At 37.3% G+C, this 21,851-nt stretch overlaps 1 protein-coding gene across 24 annotated transcripts in view; it reads right to left on the bottom strand.

Annotated features, from left to right (window-relative positions):
- The window catches only part of NRXN1 (neurexin 1), a 719,531-nt gene that overhangs the window by 101,907 nt on the left and 595,773 nt on the right, over nt 1–21,851 (bottom strand). For 13 of the 24 annotated variants that reach the window (XM_064509766.1, XM_026095404.2, XM_064509767.1 and 10 more), the window contains one exon: nt 213–302. The exons of the other annotated variants lie outside the window; for them this stretch is intronic. In XM_064509766.1, the coding sequence (XP_064365836.1) occupies nt 213–302 (90 nt within the window). The remainder of the gene's footprint in view (nt 1–212; nt 303–21,851) is intronic. 24 annotated transcript variants of the gene reach the window in all.

Below are 21,851 nucleotides of genomic sequence, written 5' to 3'. Positions count from 1 at the left end.
GGTAAGATTATTAAACAGCTGGTACTTCTAGAAATGTATAGAAATTATTATACAAGGTATGCAAATATTACTCTATATTTTACTTTTTTAAATTTGTTTTTAATTTAGTTTTACTGAAATTTATTTTTTATGTTTATTAGTGTTACAATGAAGTACTACTTGGTTATGTTCAAATTATTTTTTTATTTGAAGTTTTAATCAATGTTTTTTACCTTTGTCGAGTAGCCATTCATCAACTACTCGACCAAGTCGATATGGAATTCGCTGTCTAGCAATCGCCAGGCGCTCGTTATCATTGTTTCCTTTAAAGTTTAAAGAGACATTTCATTGGTTAAAATCTGTAAGGTCAAAGGTTAAAAGTTAATACTTAAAGCTTGAGCTATACAGTTGCCACATGATTTTTTGAAATTTGGAATTTTAAAAAGTGCTACCTATAACATTTCATGGTTCAGACTTTTCATTCATTCATTTATTTTATTTTAGCAAACAAAATTATTCCTATGTTAATTGAAAATTAGAAATCTGCATTTGAGCTAGGTTATTAAACTTATGTTATAGACAGACCCAAAAAACAAATTTAAACATCATAGAATGGCTTTACAAAAAATGATCATTGACCTCAGGGTTTTGTCTGTTTTGATGTTTCTTATTAACTAGTTAAACATGTTCAGGTGAAACAGGTTTAATTTTTCAAACGACATCCAACCTCTCACTCCAGGTTAGTCATTTAAAGAAGAACACAAGCCTTAACCACCATCTAAGGCACACTTACTTCTGCTGTCTAGAAATAGACCTTCCGTAACTTATTTCCTAGTCAGAAAAAATATATTCTTATCACTTGATTTAAATAAATTCCAGAGATTCAGATACATCGTACAGAACAGATCAGGGTATTCACCATTTCTGTACTCTAACAGAACACGTTGACAACATCTTTTACCGAAGGAACACCAAGGCTTTGACAAAAGTGACTTACTGAAAGATAACCTGGTTCTGAAATGTGGCAGGGTTTAAAATTTAGTATGATGCCATCTTTAGTGGGGTTTCGCAAATTAAGAGCTACCTAGAACTCAGCAATACAAAACACAAACTCGGTATATTTGCAAACTGTATCTGTTCTTAGACTGTGCAGAGAACTGTGATTGCTTACAATAAAACAATGAGAGATAAAATAAGGCCGATATAGTCAGAAAAATATCAGACAACTAGGAGTAATTAGACAATTGCGTTAAATATCTATTTCCAATTACAGATTTTTGTCTTTTAATGATATAGGTATTATCTCTCAGAAAACCCTCCATGCATTACTGTCTTCTATTTAAAACATTTCTCAGGAGAACGGTAAACCTGAGTATTTCCTTGAATATACAGGTTTTTGGTGGTGGTATTATTTCAGACCAACAATACCTTTTCCTTCCATTGTATTGGTTCATATTAGTTAAGAACCTGAGAGATAAGAAAATCCAGGTGAGTAAAAAGCAGTCATTCCTAATCCGGGTCCCAACCCACAGTCAATCTTACTACTCAAATGTGCAAATTCTCTTTGACTTCAACCAGCAAGCATCCTGCATCTGCAGTGGAAACGGTAAATACAGGACAGCATAGTCCATGTGGTGCTCAAGAATACTTTTATTTCAGCTAACAGGATCCTATTGCCAGTTATCAAAACAAAGTATTATCCAAATTCAGGAACTCAATCCTCTAGTTCATCAGGCAATAATTACCACTGATATCAGCAAAACAAGCCATACCATCATAGCACTAAAGGACCTCCACTGTAGCCCCCAGAAATAGCAAGAGCAACAGCTTCTGTTCCAAAAAACAGAGTTGGTTTTACGCAGATACTTTTTCTGCAGTGATAGGGACTGTTACTTACCCTGTTTCACGTTTCCTTCATTTGCTTTAACATGGACATAGCTCACTATGCCAGAAGTTGATATATTTCTTCTGAGAGATGCCCTTTTCCTGTCCACTTTTCAGTATGCCAAGTAAATTTCTATATGCATTAAAAATTGTGCATGTGTATTTATAAAAATACATGCATATATATTTTTTCATATTTACATTTTGCTCTACTCTCAGCTTTCAAAAGCATTCTGTATAAAACAATATTTCAGGGAAACATTTCTTTTTCTTCCTTTCCAAAAAGTAAGCATTTAGAATAAGAGGCTTCAGAACATGGCCTTTGTGATGTTGCGAGAATACAGAATGTCCTGATTTTTTTTTTTCCTGTTACTGTCCTTAAAATCACAGTTGTTCATCCTGGACCTGAAACTGGCTCCTTCACATATGACAAACTCCTTGTGACTCAGTGGAAATTTCAGAAGTACAGGAAAAACGTTAGAGATTTCACGTGATCAACACAGGAACAAAGACAAGTAGATACGGTCCTCCACATTTCTTTTCTGGATTTTATCTTCTGTTGTTAAAAATTTACACCAATGGATTAACAACTGACATTCCCTGACAGCTGGTTATTTCTAACACTTATGTGTAGCTTTTCAGTAAGATGTTTATATAGCTTTTACTGAGATGTTATCAGTTGATTCAGCAAATAAGAGAATGTCCCATTTCCAAATGGTTTACTTAAAACAAATGAATCATGAGGTCTTGTTCTTAGAGGGGTTTTTTTTCTATATTTAAAAAAAAAGGGGGGGTCATCTCCTACATCATTTGTAAAAAAGCCTAAATTATTCAGAAGAGGTTTTGAGCATACAGAATTCATTAAAGCAATAGGAAAAAAAAATCTCATGGAAGTAGATCATCAGAGTCACTGACTGTTTACCACGAGATACCTCTCATAAATAAATGCTCCCTAGAGTGCAGAAGAATCACAAAGTCACGTCAGAATGAAACAATATTTGAAACTTCATGCATTGGGAAGGCATTAAATGCTATGCTGTTGAACCAACCACTGGGTGTAAGTTAGGAACAGTTGCCAGAAGGATGCCCTGGAGTCACCAAGTCTAGCTCCCTAATACTATGGCTTGCCTGTACTATAATTCTCTCGCTAACACTGGATTCATCCCGGACCAGGTTTATTGCTCCCTCCATTTCTACTTGGCAGCTGCTCCAGGACATCTCTATGGTGACTGTGGAAACTCCGCTGTGAATTACCAGCATAAATTTAGTCCTGGCCAGTTCATACATTTCTTTGAATTATTTCATTAAAAAGTCCATACAGCATATGATTTTTGAGAATACTGCACCCTATTATAATGTGATTCTATCTATAAATTATGTTTTATCGTAAGCTCAGCAGTCTTGTACCACTGGGAGCTAAATACAAATGAAAAGCAAGGAAATAGCCATTTGATTTGTAAAGGTCACACAAAAAAATAATTGCTGATTACATTAGCCCATTCCTCATCATGGAAAAATTGCATAGTCAAATGCATCTCAATTTGACACTATTATATTAGCTTAAATTCTTCTAGTATAAAATACAAATGGAAGGGCTAGGAGGAAATGGTGTGGAACTTATCCGACTTCCGACTTCAGTTTGAAGGAGAACACACAAGTTTAGAAATAAATAAAACTAGTAGACACGTAGGTGACTTGAGTATATTCAAAAAAAATTGATATCACAGAATTAACAAGTTGCATTAAAAATAATGGAAACAACATAAAAGCAACAAAAATCCTATTATTACATTGTGAAAAGCACACATCTTTTCAGTAACTGCCTCTTCCTGAAAAGCTGTTTTGGGTCAGCTACAATAAATCTGGGGAGGCTCACTGAATTCAGTAAAACTCTATGCATTTACTTCATATGGTGATCTCATTCCTTGTAAGGAAAACACAAATACCATATACTGTTTTTTTCAGGAGAATTCATTGCACATTTTTCATGCTTTTTTTTTTCTAATGCTGTTTTTACCAATATAGTGAACTATAAGGAACTTCTTCAGTAAAAAAAACTTTCAAGAAGGTTACTTAAATATTTTCATACTCTAAATAAACCTGTGGCTTTGAGATTTTATTTCCCTTACCCTTATGAAAGTGCTTTGGCATGCATGCTTTTCAACAGTAATTCATAGAAAACAACTAATAGGTCTAAACAATGATATGCCTAAAGTTTAATTGTAGACAGCTACGTGATTATCCAGCATGACACTACTCAGTTATATGGCTGAGATTTCTTTGATTAAAAAGCTGGGTACAAATGAATCATTCCAGATGTGCACTGTGACATTGTCTACCCTGATTGAATCCTAGATGGCTTCACTCTTCTACCAAATAGATGATATTTTGTCACAACACAGCATTAATTCTGTATGAGCAGAAGGATTTCAAGGGAATAATAATAATTTCAAGAATCAAGGTAAGCAGACAGGAGCAGCAAAGGTCAAATCTTTGAGCTGGATCTAAATCTTGTGGTAAGATTGAGAAGAAACAGTCCAAAAAACCCTTAATCATACCTTTATATCTATAGGTCAGCTGGGACAGACCAACTATGTGAACTTCACTAATATGTATTTTATCCCTCCTGATTTATTATATTGTCAGTGCTGGAGTGTAATTCCATTTTGTTCTCTGAAATAAAGGTGTCAGTTATTGATGGGAAATAGAAACATCCTTGAAAGAGAATAAGAAAGAAGGTTGAAAATCGAGAGTCTGTGAAGAACAACTTAAAGACTAGAGAATATTTTCTTTGAAACAAACCCTTTAACATAATACAAATTCACCTTGCTAATCCTAGGGATCTGTTAGAGAAATAAATAACAGAAAATGATGAAACCAAGGTCTATCACCATTTATAGACACCCCCCCCCTCCAATTTTGCTCATCAAGATCTTGGCACTGCTGTTTCTGAATCATGACCCTCCTGACATCAGCAAGAGTCTTCTCAGAGGAAGGCAGAGATCCATATCATTCCTCCGGATGCAGTCAGGAAAGAAACCTGACTGAAAGCAACTGTGCGGCATGAGAAGACGCCACAGAGGCTCTGTTGCACAGGGCAAACAGCCCTTCTGTACCCAGTTCACAGGATGTTTCACGGACCAAGCTAGGAAATAAAAGCATGGTCTAACGGATGCTTGGTAATGGCCCATAATAAAGTTCTTTCCAATCATATATTAATTACTGTGTACACACACATATATATTTATGTTAGAATAAACTGAAAACATAAAACTTTGGTCTAAAATTTGTAGAACACACGATATTGCACACGCTGCCTGCCTCTCCCCAGCAGAAGAGGGAGTGACACTGTAAGTGTTATCAACTGCAAGCGCAAATGTCTATATAGCTTGCACGTGTAAAACTGATGTTTGCACTGGCTCCATTTCTTGGCTATACGTCGATGCTTTCAGTGTTGTCACAGTCCCAACGTAAATTGGATGTTAACAATATGATAGACTCAGACTGTAATGAGCTTTGAGTAGCCACTATACAGACATTCTCTAAAGCTATAATAAGATTCAAATATAATTACTGTCTTTGACTGTCATCTGAGGAACTCAGTGGCTATGTCTACATTGCTGTGTTTGATAAAGACCCCTTAGAGATGCCATTTGGGCTAGAGCTCCCTGCCTGCATATACACTGCAGATCCAGACTATGTCTCCAGACTTCTCCTCCATACTGTACCATGAGTGGGGTGTCCTAGGGCATAACCTTACTTCACCTGCCACTGTAGATCCCTAGCAAAGCCTTATTCCTAACAAACCTAGCTCCTAAACAATCTGCAGCACATCCCATCCTGTGATCCTGCCCATTGCCTTCATAGACAGCCCTGCTATTATCCAAAAGCATCTTGAACTTCGCAGCCATCAGTAGCTTGCCTTTACGCCTGCAAAGCAAGATCACCTTTTCCATCACAACATCCTGGATTCAGGATAAACAGACCTGAGACTGGATTGGATGGGGCAGAGGACCCAGGTGAGCCCAACAAATCACCGTGCTTATGGGACACTGACACTGCCCTGACCTGTATTTCTGATGAGTGCTCACAGAATCAGCTATCCACTATTTGATCCAAGAATGTGAAAGTTCTGGATGGATCAGATAAAGCTGTGTGCCTTTTTCTGTCCCTAAAATATGCCAGCACTACCTGTTACAATCTGGAGGAGGAACTGCAATAGACAGGCTAAAATAGGAAAGAGGTAGAGCAGGTCTTAGTAGCAGGGGCACAGACCACTTATGGCAGGATTTTTCCACTTTTATCTGTGTATCCACGTGTTCTTGCATACTGGACATCATTGCTACCTGTTCAAAATGGAGCAGTTGCCCAGGTAAAGGAGGAGCAGAGATGGGACTGGATGGAGTATGCACTAACTGAAGTCCTGTATGTACAATGAATGGCTCAATGCAAGTGACCAGCATTGTCTCACGTTCTGACGGGACACTTGCTAGGAAATTTGGTTTCTTTAGTAATCCTGCTCCTGGTGTTTAGCTGGACAAGGTGAAACAAGAACCAAAGAACAAGAACAGAGAAATAAGGACTTTGTCTCTGAAAACCCAAAAGACAGAGCGAACACAGATGCCATGCTGGGGCAGGCATCTTGAATCCATGAAGGTGTTAAGCACAGCACTACAGCACGGGCCCTGTCCACAGCCTTGTATAGCTCACGCTGGCAGACTAAAACCCCAGGCAGAGGCGTTCCAAGTGTGGGACTGCTCAGACCACCTGGGGAATTTCTCCCTTCCCATTTTAATTACACCGTTCTAAGATACTCTTAAGGATGCTCCAAGGCCACTTGGAGTGAGGACAATCAAGCAATCGACTTCAACAATCCTACACAGGACACTTTTACAGGTCTAGACAGACATTATCTGTATAGCAGTTAGAGGAATGGGGCTATTAACAGGGATTTTAGGTAAGGTGTACTCTCAATACAATTAAAACATGTCAACAATAGCAGGAAAACTCTTAAAATATCCTCTGATAGTTCCAAGCTCCCCAAAGTGCGAGTGGTCTCTTTTGGAAGATCTCAGGTCCCTGCTTGGTCTGAGGCACCGAAAGCTAAGTACCCTTAAGGTCGATTTTGGCCTCCTCCAGTGTTCAAAAGGAAGGTACACAAAAATTCTAGAATGTATATTTTTTCCTGTTGGACATATTCTGCTCACAGAATGAGTGACAGCAGTCTTCACAGCAGAGTATTCTGCCATTCACTGTTGGTTTGTAATATAGCTAAACACAAAGCAAGAACTTAGGCTGCCTTGAGAAAGAATCCCATTCCCAGACTGACTGGAAGATATACCTGTAGCTTGATTCCCAGTCCACCATCTTCACTGATACTACAAACTGCACTCCAACATCTTACGTTCAGCTGCAAGTTCTGTGCTTCATGCTTGCATATTAAGTATACTAATCTTAAATCGTATTCTAAAACTTGCTACATGATGAAACTGAGACCTCTCATTAACCTTTCAGGGAGATCTGAACCTTTGCTTCAAATCAACTACCTTCCGCCTTGTTTTGTTTTTGATTATTTTTCCCTGGATTAATTAGTAATTAAACCAAGAGTGTGCTCTTCCTGACTTTCACTTCCTCACTATAATGCAGTATCTTTCTTGGTTTGTGCAGTGTTGGATTGCTTACACTGAGAGATTGGTGTATTATATCAAAAGCAAGCAAGAGAAGATGAAAAGCAACAAGAAGGAGATAAGAAAACATAGGACTTGTCTGCTAAATTAAAGGTCATATTCTGTTATCAGGCTTTTTAAAAAGATCCTTTGTACTGACTGTGCAGCATTTAAGGAGCTAATATTGTATGGCTGCTGCTAAAATAGGCAGGAAAATTGATAGAAATCATTAAAGAGCAAGATTAAAGTATAAAAAATGAATTGTTATAAGTACAGTACCATGCCCCACATCATTCTGAGAGTGACATTTTGCAGTTCTCTAAGGTAAAAGGACTCTGAACTCTTTCTAAATCATAATGTCACAGTATTTAAGGTTACTTTTCCTATAGAAATTTAACCAGAAGTTGGCTGTAACCTGGTTCTCATTCAAAAGTTTTTCAACAACTGGAAAATGGAGGACATTTCAGCCCTACTGTATCTAAAATTACCTAGGTCTGAGATAGCAACCACACAATATGTTCTTTTGACTCTCACTGAGGTAGCAATCTAGATGATCTTCATTTCATGTTAGCGAAGAGCTACTATATAGAATGTCTCTTGACAGAAATAATACCCACTTTATATAAATGAACAGTGGCAAATGGAAAATACTGTGCTCAGCTCTTATTTTAAATTTCTATTGGCCTGCATCCCCATGAGTATCTAGTATTCAAGCAGAAGTCATCAATAAGAAAGGTCTTATGAACTATGCACAAGTTTCCCTAATTAAGTTTAACTGTACTGCAGGTGCTGAGGACAGAATAGGACACACTGTCAAAAGGTCGTTGCTGATATCATTGCATTTTATGGTATTCAATGAAAAAATTAAAAGCTTTAGGAAATTCTACATTTTTTTAATGTATTACTTCTGGATCACTGGCAACATTAAAAATTACTTGAAACAATTAAAAAAAAATCTCTTGCTGTTAAACTCTGCACTTCGTTATTGATTTATAAGGGAAAATAGAGTTTGGCCTTCAGTTGTGTTCAGCTAAGCCGCTGCAATTGCACTGGCCCAGCAGGCTGCTCAGAGGGAATGCAGGGTGCAGCAAGAACAATTTCACGTTCATTACATGACCAGAGACATAAAAATCATAAGAAACACAAAGCACTCAGCATCAACCCTCACTAATAGAGAACAGGGTAACTTGACTGTGGCTCCAAAAATTAAAAATGTTGATTTCAGGTTCTTTCATGAAGCATGAAAATGCTGGAGTTAACCGTCACTATGCCCCAAAGGGCTGGACCACACAGGTGCTTTGTCACAGTCACAACATCTGCCTAGGCTGTGTCAGCTCATTCTCCAAGGGTTATGCATGATTACACCCGAGTCGAGGGAAACAATGAAAGAGAGGTCATCATTTGAATGAGCCTTTGCCAAGCAGAAGAAACCGAATGCACCCGTACAGATAGAAAATGGCATTTAAGAGATAAAAATCTGTTCAGTGTCAGCAGTGCAGCAAAAAAGGTAGCCCTTGGCCAAAGCAAGCCCCAGACTTTCAGTTCTGTCTAAAAGTGGCATTTCAATTTGTGTATTTATGCCTTGCAGACGTTTTACTATAAAAGAATAATCTATTTCAAATGGAAAGGTTTAAACTTGTACACATACTTTTTTTTAACGCTTTTGGCAAGGCACAGAAACAGAAACTGTAAATAATAGAAACAGATGTTCCCTGAGATAAAAGCAGAGAAGTGCTTTAGGACCGCAGAACTATAATGAGCAGTCCACCACGCAATAGCACAATGGCTGTGGGTGGACCCCCAACAGTGGTTTAGTTTTCTGTCTTAAAAAGTGAAATAATCTGATTCTCTAATTAAAAGAAAGAAAGAAAGAAAAAAAAGGCTGCACTAATATTTTCCATTTAAATTAATCTGAGATATCTAGTGCCTCACTGTATTTTTTTGAAATATAACTGATCTTAGTCTTAAATCTGCAAGGTGTTTGCAATTAACAAAGTATTTCCTCTTGTGATTATGCTTCATCTTATTTTTTTTTGTGTTGCCAAACTGAGAAGACTGAGAATTACTGCGAACATTTTATTTTGCTGTGAAATTATGATCTTGAAGAAAATTAAGAACTGCACTGCTTGAATAGCAAGGCTTTCTATGCTAAAGCCACCTTTTCTAGAGAATTTCCTTCCTTTATGGCTTAGGAAGTTCTCAAGGGAGGAAAGCCATGGTTATCAAAATGCGTTTGTCACTCTCCTGAACTCTTCTTCGTGACTTCTCCTATACTCCTTTGCTCTGTGTCAAAGTGGGAGAAAGAGCCACTGCTGAATAAAGCAGCTGAGAGGGAGGATGAGTATGAGACAGACGGCCACTAACCTCTCATACAGAGAAGCCACTTTGGTGCACCCCACTAACACGCAGAGCTGACCTGCGCCAGCTACATCAAGATACCCAAATTCTTTAAGCTCTTGTCCAAAACACACTTTTATGCAAGGAGTTACTCTGATTTAAAGATAGCAAGGCCTCATTTAAAACAGAAAACCTAAAGCTGGCATCTAACTGACATGCAGGTAGAAATTTATTGGCTTGATTTTCAGAGTTAATCTGAGCTGAAACATCAAAATGAAAAAACGATCATTATTGGACAATTTAAGTCTACGTGAATTTGGAAAGAAATATGTAATCACTAGTCAACTGTCAATAAGTTTCATTCTTCATTTTCTTTTACAAAAATCCATTTGCCAATGCAGTTACCAAAAAGTAGACTTTACTTCTACTTCAAAATACTTACGAAATGTTAAATAGGGAAAGGAACAACCTTTGAAAGAAAATAGCTCTGCTAGCACAATTTACACATCCACTTTTTCTCAGCAAACTACTTGACCTTTTCAAAAAAATACTGACATCCAGTATGTTGAAGAAATTAGATAAGGGTATTATCATCTTCCCAACTTTATGAATTCTAGTAGCTTCAAATGACATGAAGCACTAGTAAGTTACTAAAATATAATGCAATATGTTATTATTTTTATTTTTAAATGATTGGTACTAAGAATGATAAAGTATTAAACAAACATCTAATTCTAAGCAGATAATACATTAACAGCTAAAATATGCAAACACCTTACTAATAAAATATTAAGGCATTTCAGTTTAATAAATTTTAAGACAAAATTCAGAACTCTAAGAAGGAAGGACCCTGTCATTCCATCAGTTCATGATCACCATCATACATGAAAGTACTGGCATGGAATCAATAGATTAGATGGGAAAAGACAACTTTACCTACAACTCTTGCTTAATGCATTCACACATCTGCCACTGTTTCCAAGGCTGAACACTAGAGCTTATAAACAAACTTTCAAGGCTATGTCTAAAGTATATCCAATTAAGATTAAAATATGTCTGACTACCAGGATGGATTGCTACTATAATAAAGCACAAGGCTAAGTCACCATTTTGACAACAATCATAATGCATCCCATTTTGTTTTCTGCACAGAACCCTCTTGGTCATCACATCCACAGAGCAATGGCAGATAAGGAAAGTTTAAGGACAGCAGATCATTTTTGACAGACTTCTGCAACGTGGTCATGTCTCCAGCCCAGCTGAAAAAGCTGTATGCAGGCCTATTCTACAGAATATTCTTTAATGAAAGTCAGCTGGTCAAAAAATACATGCAACAGACTGTAAAATATCAGATAAAATGGTTGAGCAAGCAACTAATTAATAAGCATTTTCCTAGCTACGAAGCTTAGAAAGAAAAAGATATGTTAAGATTGCGGATCATATTTTTAGTATTCACTTTCTGCTCTTTTGAAAGCATGTTCTTAATTTAATTCAATAGCAATGACATGTTTAAAATTATTACATAGGACAGCACTATTTCTGGACATACAATTTATACCTGGAACTGTATTCTTTTTCTGGTATGACTTGTTTAATTCCTGGGAAATTACAGCTATATTAAAAACTTAGTGCTAGCACAGTCCTTAAGTATTCTTATATTGATAAAACATTCCTAACATAGGCCTAGTCTGATCTGCATATCACAGGATATGAATATTACCTGCCTGATCCTGTATTCAGCCATAAAACTATTGTTTGGTTAATTCATAACCGGTAATGGGCTCCAACAGGTCTTCCAGGAAAATATTTTACCCTAATATGACGACACACAGTAAAGGAAATCTTAAAGTAATGGATTCCAAGGCTCACTGTTGAAATCATGTGCTCTACTTTTCCTTGAATTTCTCTGGCTTTAGCTTCTATTACTTAGTTCTGACTACGACTTTCTAGAAACAGCTAAAGAGCCCTGTAAGTATCCAGTATATTCTCCCCTGAAGGTACTTATACTGTAATCAAGTCATTTCTTCATTTTCTTTTTGACACTGTAAGTCAATTGAGATGGAACTTCTTCTGGGTTCCTTTTACCCATGCTCCAGTTTTTTGCACAGAAGCACGGACACCAGACCTCAATACCTGTATTCCAAAGTTCTGTAAGAGGGGGCAAAATCCTCACCAATTCTTAATTTTACCCTTTTGTGCACACAAAGAGACTTCCATAATCTCTTTTGTCACAGTATCTAATGATGCTTCATGCTGAGCAGCCTGGAAGATAAGACCCCCAGTGCCTGTTCAGAATCATGCATTTCCATGTCAGAGCCCCTCATTCCGCTGTCAAAACCGCCACTCTTTGCTCTTAGATCCACACCTTGGCACTTCGCACTACTATAATCTAACTTTCCTTAAATGTTAGCTTCTCAAGTGATCGTATTCACGCAGCATGGTTGCCTTGCCCTTGCTCTTATTTACCACTTCTTCTGCCTTTGTATGAGCCACACACTACCAGCAATGACTTTATGCAGACTTGAAGACCACTGATAGAAATGCTCCTCGTTGATAACTATTTGTTGTATGCAATAATGGGTGCTTTACCTTAAGCTGCTTGATGAAAAATTAACTATATTCACTGGTGATTACTTTTATAAAAAAGATGCATCAGCTTTGGGACAGATAATGTGACTTATGGTTGTGATATACAGGCTGCACAAAGTCATTGTGACACCCAACACTGCAATGCTGAAGAGTCAGGAGGTTGGCTGAAGGAGCAAGATCCATAAAGCTCCAGACAGCAGCGTCACACGTGCAGGAATGGTACTTTGACTCATGAAGGATCATTTATATACGCAGGATACCTATGAGCACCAGAGCACCTAGGCAGTTATGGGACAAAGGGAACGACACTCTGAAACTGAGCCTGAAACTTCTCTCCCCAACTTCTTCACAGGTACCTTATCTTACAACAACTTCTTGGAATTGATGGTGCAACAACAGCACTATCTTCAGTCTGATTTTGTATTTTAGTTTAAATAAGAACACACATAACTTCAAAGGGAATTTGCATGGGAAAGAAATGAAGGACTGGGACCCTAAAGTGAAGTACTCATGAAATCGTTTGGTCGAAAATTGCTGTGAGGCTTTGTTATATGCTGTGCTCCAAAAATGAAAGCACATTTTCTAGATTTATTCCCATAGCCAGCTACTGTAAAGATAAATGTTTAGTATAGTTTGTTCTTTTGAAAAGGGCATATTTAGTTTTTCTTCCTTTTATGCAGTTATAGTTTTGAAATGTTAAACCAGTAGTCTATTAATGTCTATCAACTCTGTAAAACATGAAAATTAAATTTGTCCTTATATATACTTAACCCTGACAATATTGTGCATCATTCAACTTTTTAATGTCCGCTAAACTTGATGCTGCACCAGAAAGGCCATTTCACTCCTCAGAAACAGTCCACTGAGGAAAATGAAACAATCGCATCTCAATCATACCAATTTATAAGAGAATAATCTCAGCGCTTTTCATTCAGTCACTCCTGCTTCTAAAGGGTTGAAATCAGGATGTGGTTCACAGTGTATTGCACCTCTGATAGTGATAGATGTTCAATTTCTGCTTAAAACTTACTTGAAATGGTGCATACTACAGAATCTGACTCTTGTGAAGCTCATAAGGATACTAGGTTGTACAAATCATACAAGCTATTCACTCTTCTACTGACAGGTAGGGTAGGCTGCACAAAAGACCCACCTTGCTAAGGTCAAGGAAACTCATTCCTGGAACACTCTGAACTTATTTATAAATGCATGATATAATACAATAATGCTGTAGAACTAGGTACAACAGAATTGCCATTAATCAGAAATCTGAAATATTAAAAAAAAAAGTTATTTTCAAAGTGTGGATACTGCAGTTTCAAGATGCTTTATTTTTTAACCAACCGGGCTTAAGACTGCAAGCAGGTAACCACATGGCAGGATGGAGAGGTGAATGTACATAATTGCTGGAATAATACCCTTCTTTCCTGTGCTTATGTGGTACAAAGGGGAGAAAGACAGTCTAAAGCATGTACATAGTCACATATTCAAGAGAGCAATGCCTATCCTCCTGGACACCTAGTTAATTAGGTTTAGTCTCTTGAAAATATATATAGGACAGAGCAAGTTGCCATTTTCCCTGCTGCAGTATGAATTATAGTGATTGCTTCTGAATTAGTTAGTTTAATAGAAGTTCCTATCCTGAAGACATAAAGTACTACTCTGCTGTCACACCTCACAACACCAATAAAATACATCTGGTGACACATGTACAAATATGCCCCAAATAAAAAAAATAAAGAAAAGAAATCACATCTTCAGAGAGCACCTAAAATACAACGGCATTACAGAAAAATTAATTTTTTCATGTGATAGATTATCTGGTTGGAAGCTCAACATAGCATTGATTTGTTCTGTCCTGAGAAAGGCTCCCGTTTCAGATTGACTTCAGGGTTGCCTGAGAAGTTAATGAAAACTAGCTGCACCACAAAAGGAATACATTGTAGAAGTACACTGTCATACTCTTATCTTGCATGCTGTATCAGCCAGCAATAAAGCAGCATTAACATCAGCCTTAGAGGAAATGCATGTGTATGCCCATCAAGTAAGGCATTCAAAATGAGGGGCACAGTCACAAACATATCAGCACTTATTCACATATTTGTTACACACAAGTAATTTTACTGAAGTCAGCAGACAATAGTTTGACTTAATGATTGAAGCACGGAATGCACAGACAAAACCCTGAGCAATCTTGACCGAGACAGCTATAAGCCTACTGGAAGACAGGCTGAAAAGAGAGAGAAACAGAAGAACCTGGTATTTGTTCAAAACTTTGCATGGTCCTAGCACTGGGAAAGGAAAGAAGAATGACAGCATCAATGACTTAAAATATATTTGTCAGAGATATCAATATTACACTGTAAAGGAAGCAACCGAGTAGCGAGAAGTACTTGATAAAGAATTTGATCTAATACTTTTCTTTTTAACTAATGACACTTGTTCAGCCTCCATTTTAAATTTATCCTACTGTGTTGGGTAAGACACGATATTGTAAGCTACAAGCAAAACGTATATCTGTAAGGGTCAAACCAAATGAAAGTGTGGAAAATAATCCCTACGCATTGACAATATTCCATCTTCTGTGATCTGACTTTTAAAGGGATTATTAATAGATAATGGCCTTTCTGAAGAGGAGGACAGGACCAGCTGTGACACAGATTTACTGTGTCTCATTCTGAGATCTTTCTTCACTCCCCCTTTTCTACTTCGACTAACTTGAATCCCCAGAGTTTGTGGTCTTCTTAAGAAACTACATTTCCATATTTCCCCATGCCTAATTATGGTAAGCAGGTATATTCACCATCCTTTGCCACAACACAAAAAAAGAACAGATACCTGTGTCTTTTAGTATTTGTGAACAACGCTTTCTGAATAACTGCTCATTTGACGTTTTCTTTCTTCTTCTGAACTAAACGCATTGTGCCATCTTGCTGTATTTAACTGAAAGGTGTTATACCCTTCTGTGATCAAGTAATGACAACCGTACCACACATTTTATCAAGATCTGAATTTAATTACAGGATCTATCAAGTCTAAGAAGGGATGAGCCTTTGTATTTCACCAGGATATCCAAGATGAAAAAATAAAGGAAAAAAGATCTGTCTGCAGACTTAGAGGAGCATTATTACATAGCATTATCTGACAGAAAAACCTGATAAGCTGTCAAATTAAAAAGCTGATTTGGGAAACTTTACTGAAACAGTTTTATAAAAAGAGACTTACTGTAGTGTCTTGTCTGGCTCTTTATTTAGATGACCAAAGAATAGAACAATTTCATAATCTCTCAAAGGGTGTTGCTTTTCAAAATATTATTATTTCATTGATTTTGCATAAGCCTTAGTAGTGGTTCATCCAAAGAGAATGGGAAAATAAATCTCCATTTTTGTTTATGTCAACCTTTCACAGGAATCATAAAATTATATGGAAAGTGAGACCTAGATACACGCTAGAACATACATTTGATCATAACCAAAAAGTAGTCAGAACTACATCCATTGGAAAAAGATACAGGAAATCAGACTTACTAGGGACACTTACTAGGCTGAATAGCTACTCTGTCGCAGACATCTGGAATCAGAAGAGATGTAATAGATATTGGGGGGGCGGGGGGAACACTTGATCAGCAATATCTTTCAGAATTAGAAAGTTAAATATACAAGAAGAGTTGCCAAAACTCAAGCTAAAAAAGGCCTTTCAAAGGAATTAAAATAAAATGAAAAGCCAGAGGTTCTTCAGCCAGATAAACAAAAAAAGACCACAGAAAGAAGTCGGGTCACTCTGTAGTAAGTTTGACAATGATAACCCAAGGGAACAGATTGGACTGGCTATTAGGAATGTGTTTATACAAATGTAAATCTCTATAACCCAGAAGGAAGCAACATACATATCTCTCAATGAACTCACAGGGTCAGAAGGTGAGGCAGATGATCTCCAGCCCTGAATTTTAAAATAACAAGCACAGAGGTTTTAATACAGCTATCCAATGTGGCACGATACTTCTTGGATTAGATAATAGAAAATATAATAACTTTATTTAAGAAAGGGGAAAAATAAAAGCGATCCAGCCAAACTATTTAGTCTGACCTTAGCAGTACACTAGACTTTAAAACAAATCTGAACAGTAGGAATTAAAGACATAGAAGCAATTGGAAAATGAGATAAAATGTGGAAGTTTATCAGTTCATATTAAAATAATGTAATAGCTGTATTTGAAAAGTTAACTGATTTTCTAGATGAAGTAAATGAATTATATCTAATTTATTTGGATTTCAGCAAAGCATTTGATATGATGCGATGTAGGAACTATAGAAAATGTGGAAGAGTATAAAATTTGTAAGGTAAGGAAGTGAATTAAGGAGACAACAACAATAAACAGCACTGAAAAAGGAAGTGTTCCTCTTCCTCATGCAGAGACCTCAGCTTTATATCCTGCTTCTGCAGCTACTGACTGGCCTCTGAACAAGAGGGCTGTTTGTTTTAGCCCATACTCGGGGCACTGCTCCTCCTGGAACGTGAGCCCCTTCCAGGAACCAGTCAGTGCACTGGAATCTCCCTCTCATTAATACTTGCACTTCATTAAGATGTAGCTTTCAGCTTCCTGGTGAATCGTTCATGTAGACAATGAAAAGTCATTATCAGTCATACTCAGGCCCACCACTACAGCAGCTATAGTATATTCTGGCCCCGACTGTTCTCTCTACATCATCCATATCTGAAAACAGTGTAAAGATCCAGAAGAGATATAACAGGTCAGTCAGACCTATCAAAGCTCTCTGGGTATTTTGGAGAACTGATGGCATCTTATTGAATGGCTAGGAAGATCTACAGGTGCTTAAATCAGGCAAGTGTAATAAACGAAATGCCAAGTTCTGCATTATGTCAACAAGATGAATACCATGGCTGCATTCTGCAACTGCGGCACGCTATGCCGTAGCAGCTAACGCTGAGGCCATGGCAGGTACTTAAGGAAAATCCATGGTCTGTTGTCTGCAGGAAAGCTATCAGGATGGAACTGCTAAGGAAGCACTAGAGACTGCTCTTAGGACCAACCTCTTTGGTATTTTCTTCAGTAATTTTAGTATAAATACCAATGAAATTTGCAGATGATATAAAACTAGAGATTTCTGGTAATGCTGAAGAGGCCCTGTGGATATCAACAAAGAGGAACTGAGCCCTTCAGACTTGATAGAAATTACGCTAAAATTCATATTACAAAGTGCAAGTCCTACACTTAAGATGCTGGGCAAGTAACATGATTTTGCGTCATAAATTGGGATATTACCAGCTAGAAGTCAGAAGGAAAGAAAACACATGGGTATACTAGTCAGCTGCAGAATGATATTGAGCCATCCATTGTTGTGGTATGACAAGAGAAAATAAAATTTTAGGATACATCAGCAGAGATGGCTTTCAGCATTAGTGTCTTCATAGAGGCCATTACATGAGGTCCTACTGTTCTCTTACGGGATACTTGTGTCTGTTTCCAAGCACGCGTGCTTTAGAAAAATAAATTCAAAATGAAGCAGCATCAAAAGAAATTCTGCTATGATGAACAGAGAAATGAAAAACCTATTTTATGAGAACACATGCAAAAACAAAGTGGTATGAACTGGAGAACATTTGGACAGGAAACTGAAAGAAAGCTTCTAAGCCCAGGAATTTTCTCCTGAATAACCTTCCAAGAGAAGCAGCTTATGCAAAGAAGCAGATTTGATGACCCACTAAACTTTTCTTCCCATTTCTTAAGCTGTTCTATCTACCATAATTTTTTAATATACAGAATGGGAAGAATTACCTAATCATTTAGAAGGAAAGTGTATTTAAATACAGTTCCATTAATATTTCCTTTAACATTCTAAGCATTCTCAGATACTGCTTGATTTTTGACTGCTGGTGAAAATAGTTCATGAGCTGTCTACAATGGCATTAAAATTCTGTCCTGAGGCAGTGCAATTAATTCAAAATCTTTTCTACAAAAACTCAGATGAACTCACCTGTGTGCATCATCTTTCATTTACCAAATTTTCTTTTAGTGTTATGATGCCTATCCAGCAGAACCACTTGAAATTTTATTTTATTAACTTTGGGACATGAACAAAAAATGTTTTGATGTCTATACAAGAGGAAAAAGTTGCATAAGCTAATTAAGATTTTACAAAATCTTTCATTTTAGGAAAAAGTACAACAACAATTCAAACACTACTAAATATTTGACTTAAGTATCTAGAAATCAAAAGAAACTATCTGGCTGTTTTTTCATTGCCTCTCAAGGGAAACACACTATTTTTTCAGTTCCTTTATTCACCCATCTTTGTTAGATATCTTAAAATCTTCTTTAGTATAGCCAGTATGTATGGTATAATCAAATATGGTTTCTATCTTGTTGTTTCTGTATTTTTTTCCCCATCAACATTAATAAATATACAATTTAAGCTTTAAATGATCATACTTCTATTCCAAATCAATGGATTTACTCTATCGATTTTCATTACATGGGAATCCATGCCTTTGTTCTCTATTAGTCAGTTTCCGATCCATGAAAGAACTCTGTGTTTATCACTATGGTTATTTTCCTCCTGTATACTTGCACACATTGAACTTTGCGAAGTCCAAAAAAGTATGTTGACTTATTCATATTTATGCCCTATTATCTACTATGAATCCAGAGCAGATTTAACTATAATGATAGTTACCAACAGACATTCCCAGACAGAGACCTGAGAACAGAGAAAATTCCCAGGGGGAGGTGACTCCTTGGGCACATGAAATCCAGTGAACAACACAGATGAGTTTTGCTTTCCAAATCTCAGCAGATGAGGCATTACTTGATAATCAAAGAACTACTGATTCAGCTGGTATTGTCCCCTCTCTGCCTATGCTAACGGACTAAATATTTTAGACCCATATCTATGGCATGACTCTCCATTTATACATAAAGCTTCCACTTACATGTCTTCTATACACTCCCAGATGGAGAGTTCCTGAGAGGTCCTCCTGCTCTCCCTCCAAACACTGCTATCCTCCAAGGGAAGTACAATATTATGTCATTGTTTCATTGGCCCCATTAGTTTCTCAGAGCAGGCAAATGACATACAGAACAGGGGACACTGGGCAGTATCTGTTTCACAAAGACAGGAGGCTTAATTGCTGCAAACAAATATTCAGTCTCTTCCATCTCATTGTCCTCTTAAGCAAAAAGGCAGACTTGACTTTGTCTTTGGGAGTGTTGCTCCCAACAAGTAATGTGAACTGCTCTAAGTTTGTGAGCTTCACCACTGATCAGAATAGGGAGTTCTTTGTGTCCCCTGGGTCTACCACTGAGACTGACTTATCAAGGTGAGAAATCTGATTGTAGGAATGTCAAAACTCTGAAAAAAGGAAATCACATGAGAGAGAGAAGGAAGATGTATGCTTCTATCCACAGAAGGAATCAAGTAAGAAAAGAGGTAAAGATGATGTCTTGTTGGACCAAAAAAAAAAAAAAAAAAAGCCAGAAGGCACATATTATTTTAGCATGTAAAGTACTGAAACTCCATGTGCCAACGACAATGGCCGGGGAAGTTGAAAAATTACTCTAAGGCAAAAGGAAGGGAAGGCAAATACTAAGGGAACATTTACTTCCTAGGTCCCTACCCCACCTTCACCATTCTAATTTTTCATGGATGTGGTGATAACAGGCCTCTTCTATTTTCTTAGAATATTCAAAGACTCGCTTTATGGAGAATGTCTGCAAAAGAGTTCAAGATCTCTCCTGGCACTCATGCCTACGCCTAAGAAATAGATCTTTAAATCTCTTCATATGTGGTTGTAGGGACTTGAATTTGGAGGCTATTTCTAGGGCAATGGTCTGCATGTGAAACACCTACATGAATTGCTTGGGGAATACTACTAATCCCTTCTGGGGAAACAAAATGTACAGACACAAATGTCTTCTGTTGATTATATGGTTAATCAGAATACACAATAGCAAGAAGAACTGATAGTACTTATTCTAAGCAGGATACACTGTAATAGCTGAGTCTTAGCATTTTCATTAGAGTCAGGTGTTTCCCATAAGAAGATGACAGATGCCTTGTCTAGTTTCTGGAATGCAAAGACCAAGAGAAACTAAATGGGATGCCTCCCTCCCCTAGCCCTTAAATGCTCTGGCATAACACTCTTTAGCGCACAGATCTCACAGATCCATGGACAGTCCCTAAGACAGTGTGAGTGTTCTCAGATTTTTAACCTTAAGTGATAAAGCAAGGGGAGAAAAAAAAAAAAAAAAAAACCCTCCCCCAAACCAGAAATACTATATATTATAACAAAGTCCTAAAAGCTTCTGTTGCCAATTGCCATATTGCAGAGGTACTTGCCAGTAACCTCTACCACTAATGTCAGCCTGTAGTTTCATCTTCTGCCAACAGTCATGGACTGTTGTACAGGTTATTTGGTGCATAAGCATAATCATAATTTATACCACCCCATCAGTAAGATACATCTGTTCCAGAGGTCTGGCAGTGCTTTGGACAGCCACTTTTGCATGAACACGTGTGAGAGGTGCTTGTGCTCAGACCTGGATCGGTCAGGCCTTGATAGTGTGCACTGAACTGGGTGGCACATGAGGACAGCTGTACTTTGGTTATGCTCCTCTAAGACTAGCCAGAGATCCAGGGATGCCTGGGAGTGCTTTCTTATAGATGTTTGGCTACAACAGGCCATATCTTCCAGACTGCTATGGAGCTCCGCAAACTGCTGAGTGCTCCCAGAAGTTTGAAGAGCTTTGAAACCATATACCAATTGATCAATATCTAACAGAGCAGCTTATATCCAGAAAATTCAGCATCAATCTGATTTATGATGGAAGTTCTGAAGAGTAGGTTCCCCTGGCAAAAGGATTAGTTGCTCCTTGTTTTTTAAAAGAATAAGCATTGAGTAAACCCCGTTTGATTGCAGAAAGCATAGAGTTATTCACTGAAAAGCGATTTTGAAAATCCTTCACAGTAAGTGCCAATAACTGTTGCTTTAGAAAGTCACTTGGCTTGCTTTGGTGTACTTTCCCAGGATGGTAAAGCCCCCATCCTTCACTGCTAAGGAAGGAAAATTAGAAAATAGAGAAAATTGTTTTTCTTGTTTTATTCATATGGTTATGAGCAATGCTTTGAGAGAGATTGATTTTCTTCTGTCTGATTTGATTTGAAACAGTTTTTCTTTCTGGTAAGGAAATAAAGGTTGTGCAAATTAAACAAAATGCTTTGTTTGCAGATTACCTAAATCCTTTATAAACACTAGGCAATCCTGACATGAAAGGTTGGGACATTTCATTTAGCAAATACTTAAATGAACATTTGGACATTGCTAAAAACAATCTCCTCTTAGTTTATTTTTTTAATCTGGCCAAAATTATTATTTCAA

Source organism: Dromaius novaehollandiae, chromosome 3 (genome assembly GCF_036370855.1).
Source record: "Dromaius novaehollandiae isolate bDroNov1 chromosome 3, bDroNov1.hap1, whole genome shotgun sequence".
NCBI lineage: Eukaryota > Metazoa > Chordata > Aves > Casuariiformes > Dromaiidae > Dromaius > Dromaius novaehollandiae.
This window is presented reverse-complemented; position numbering and strand designations above follow the sequence as displayed.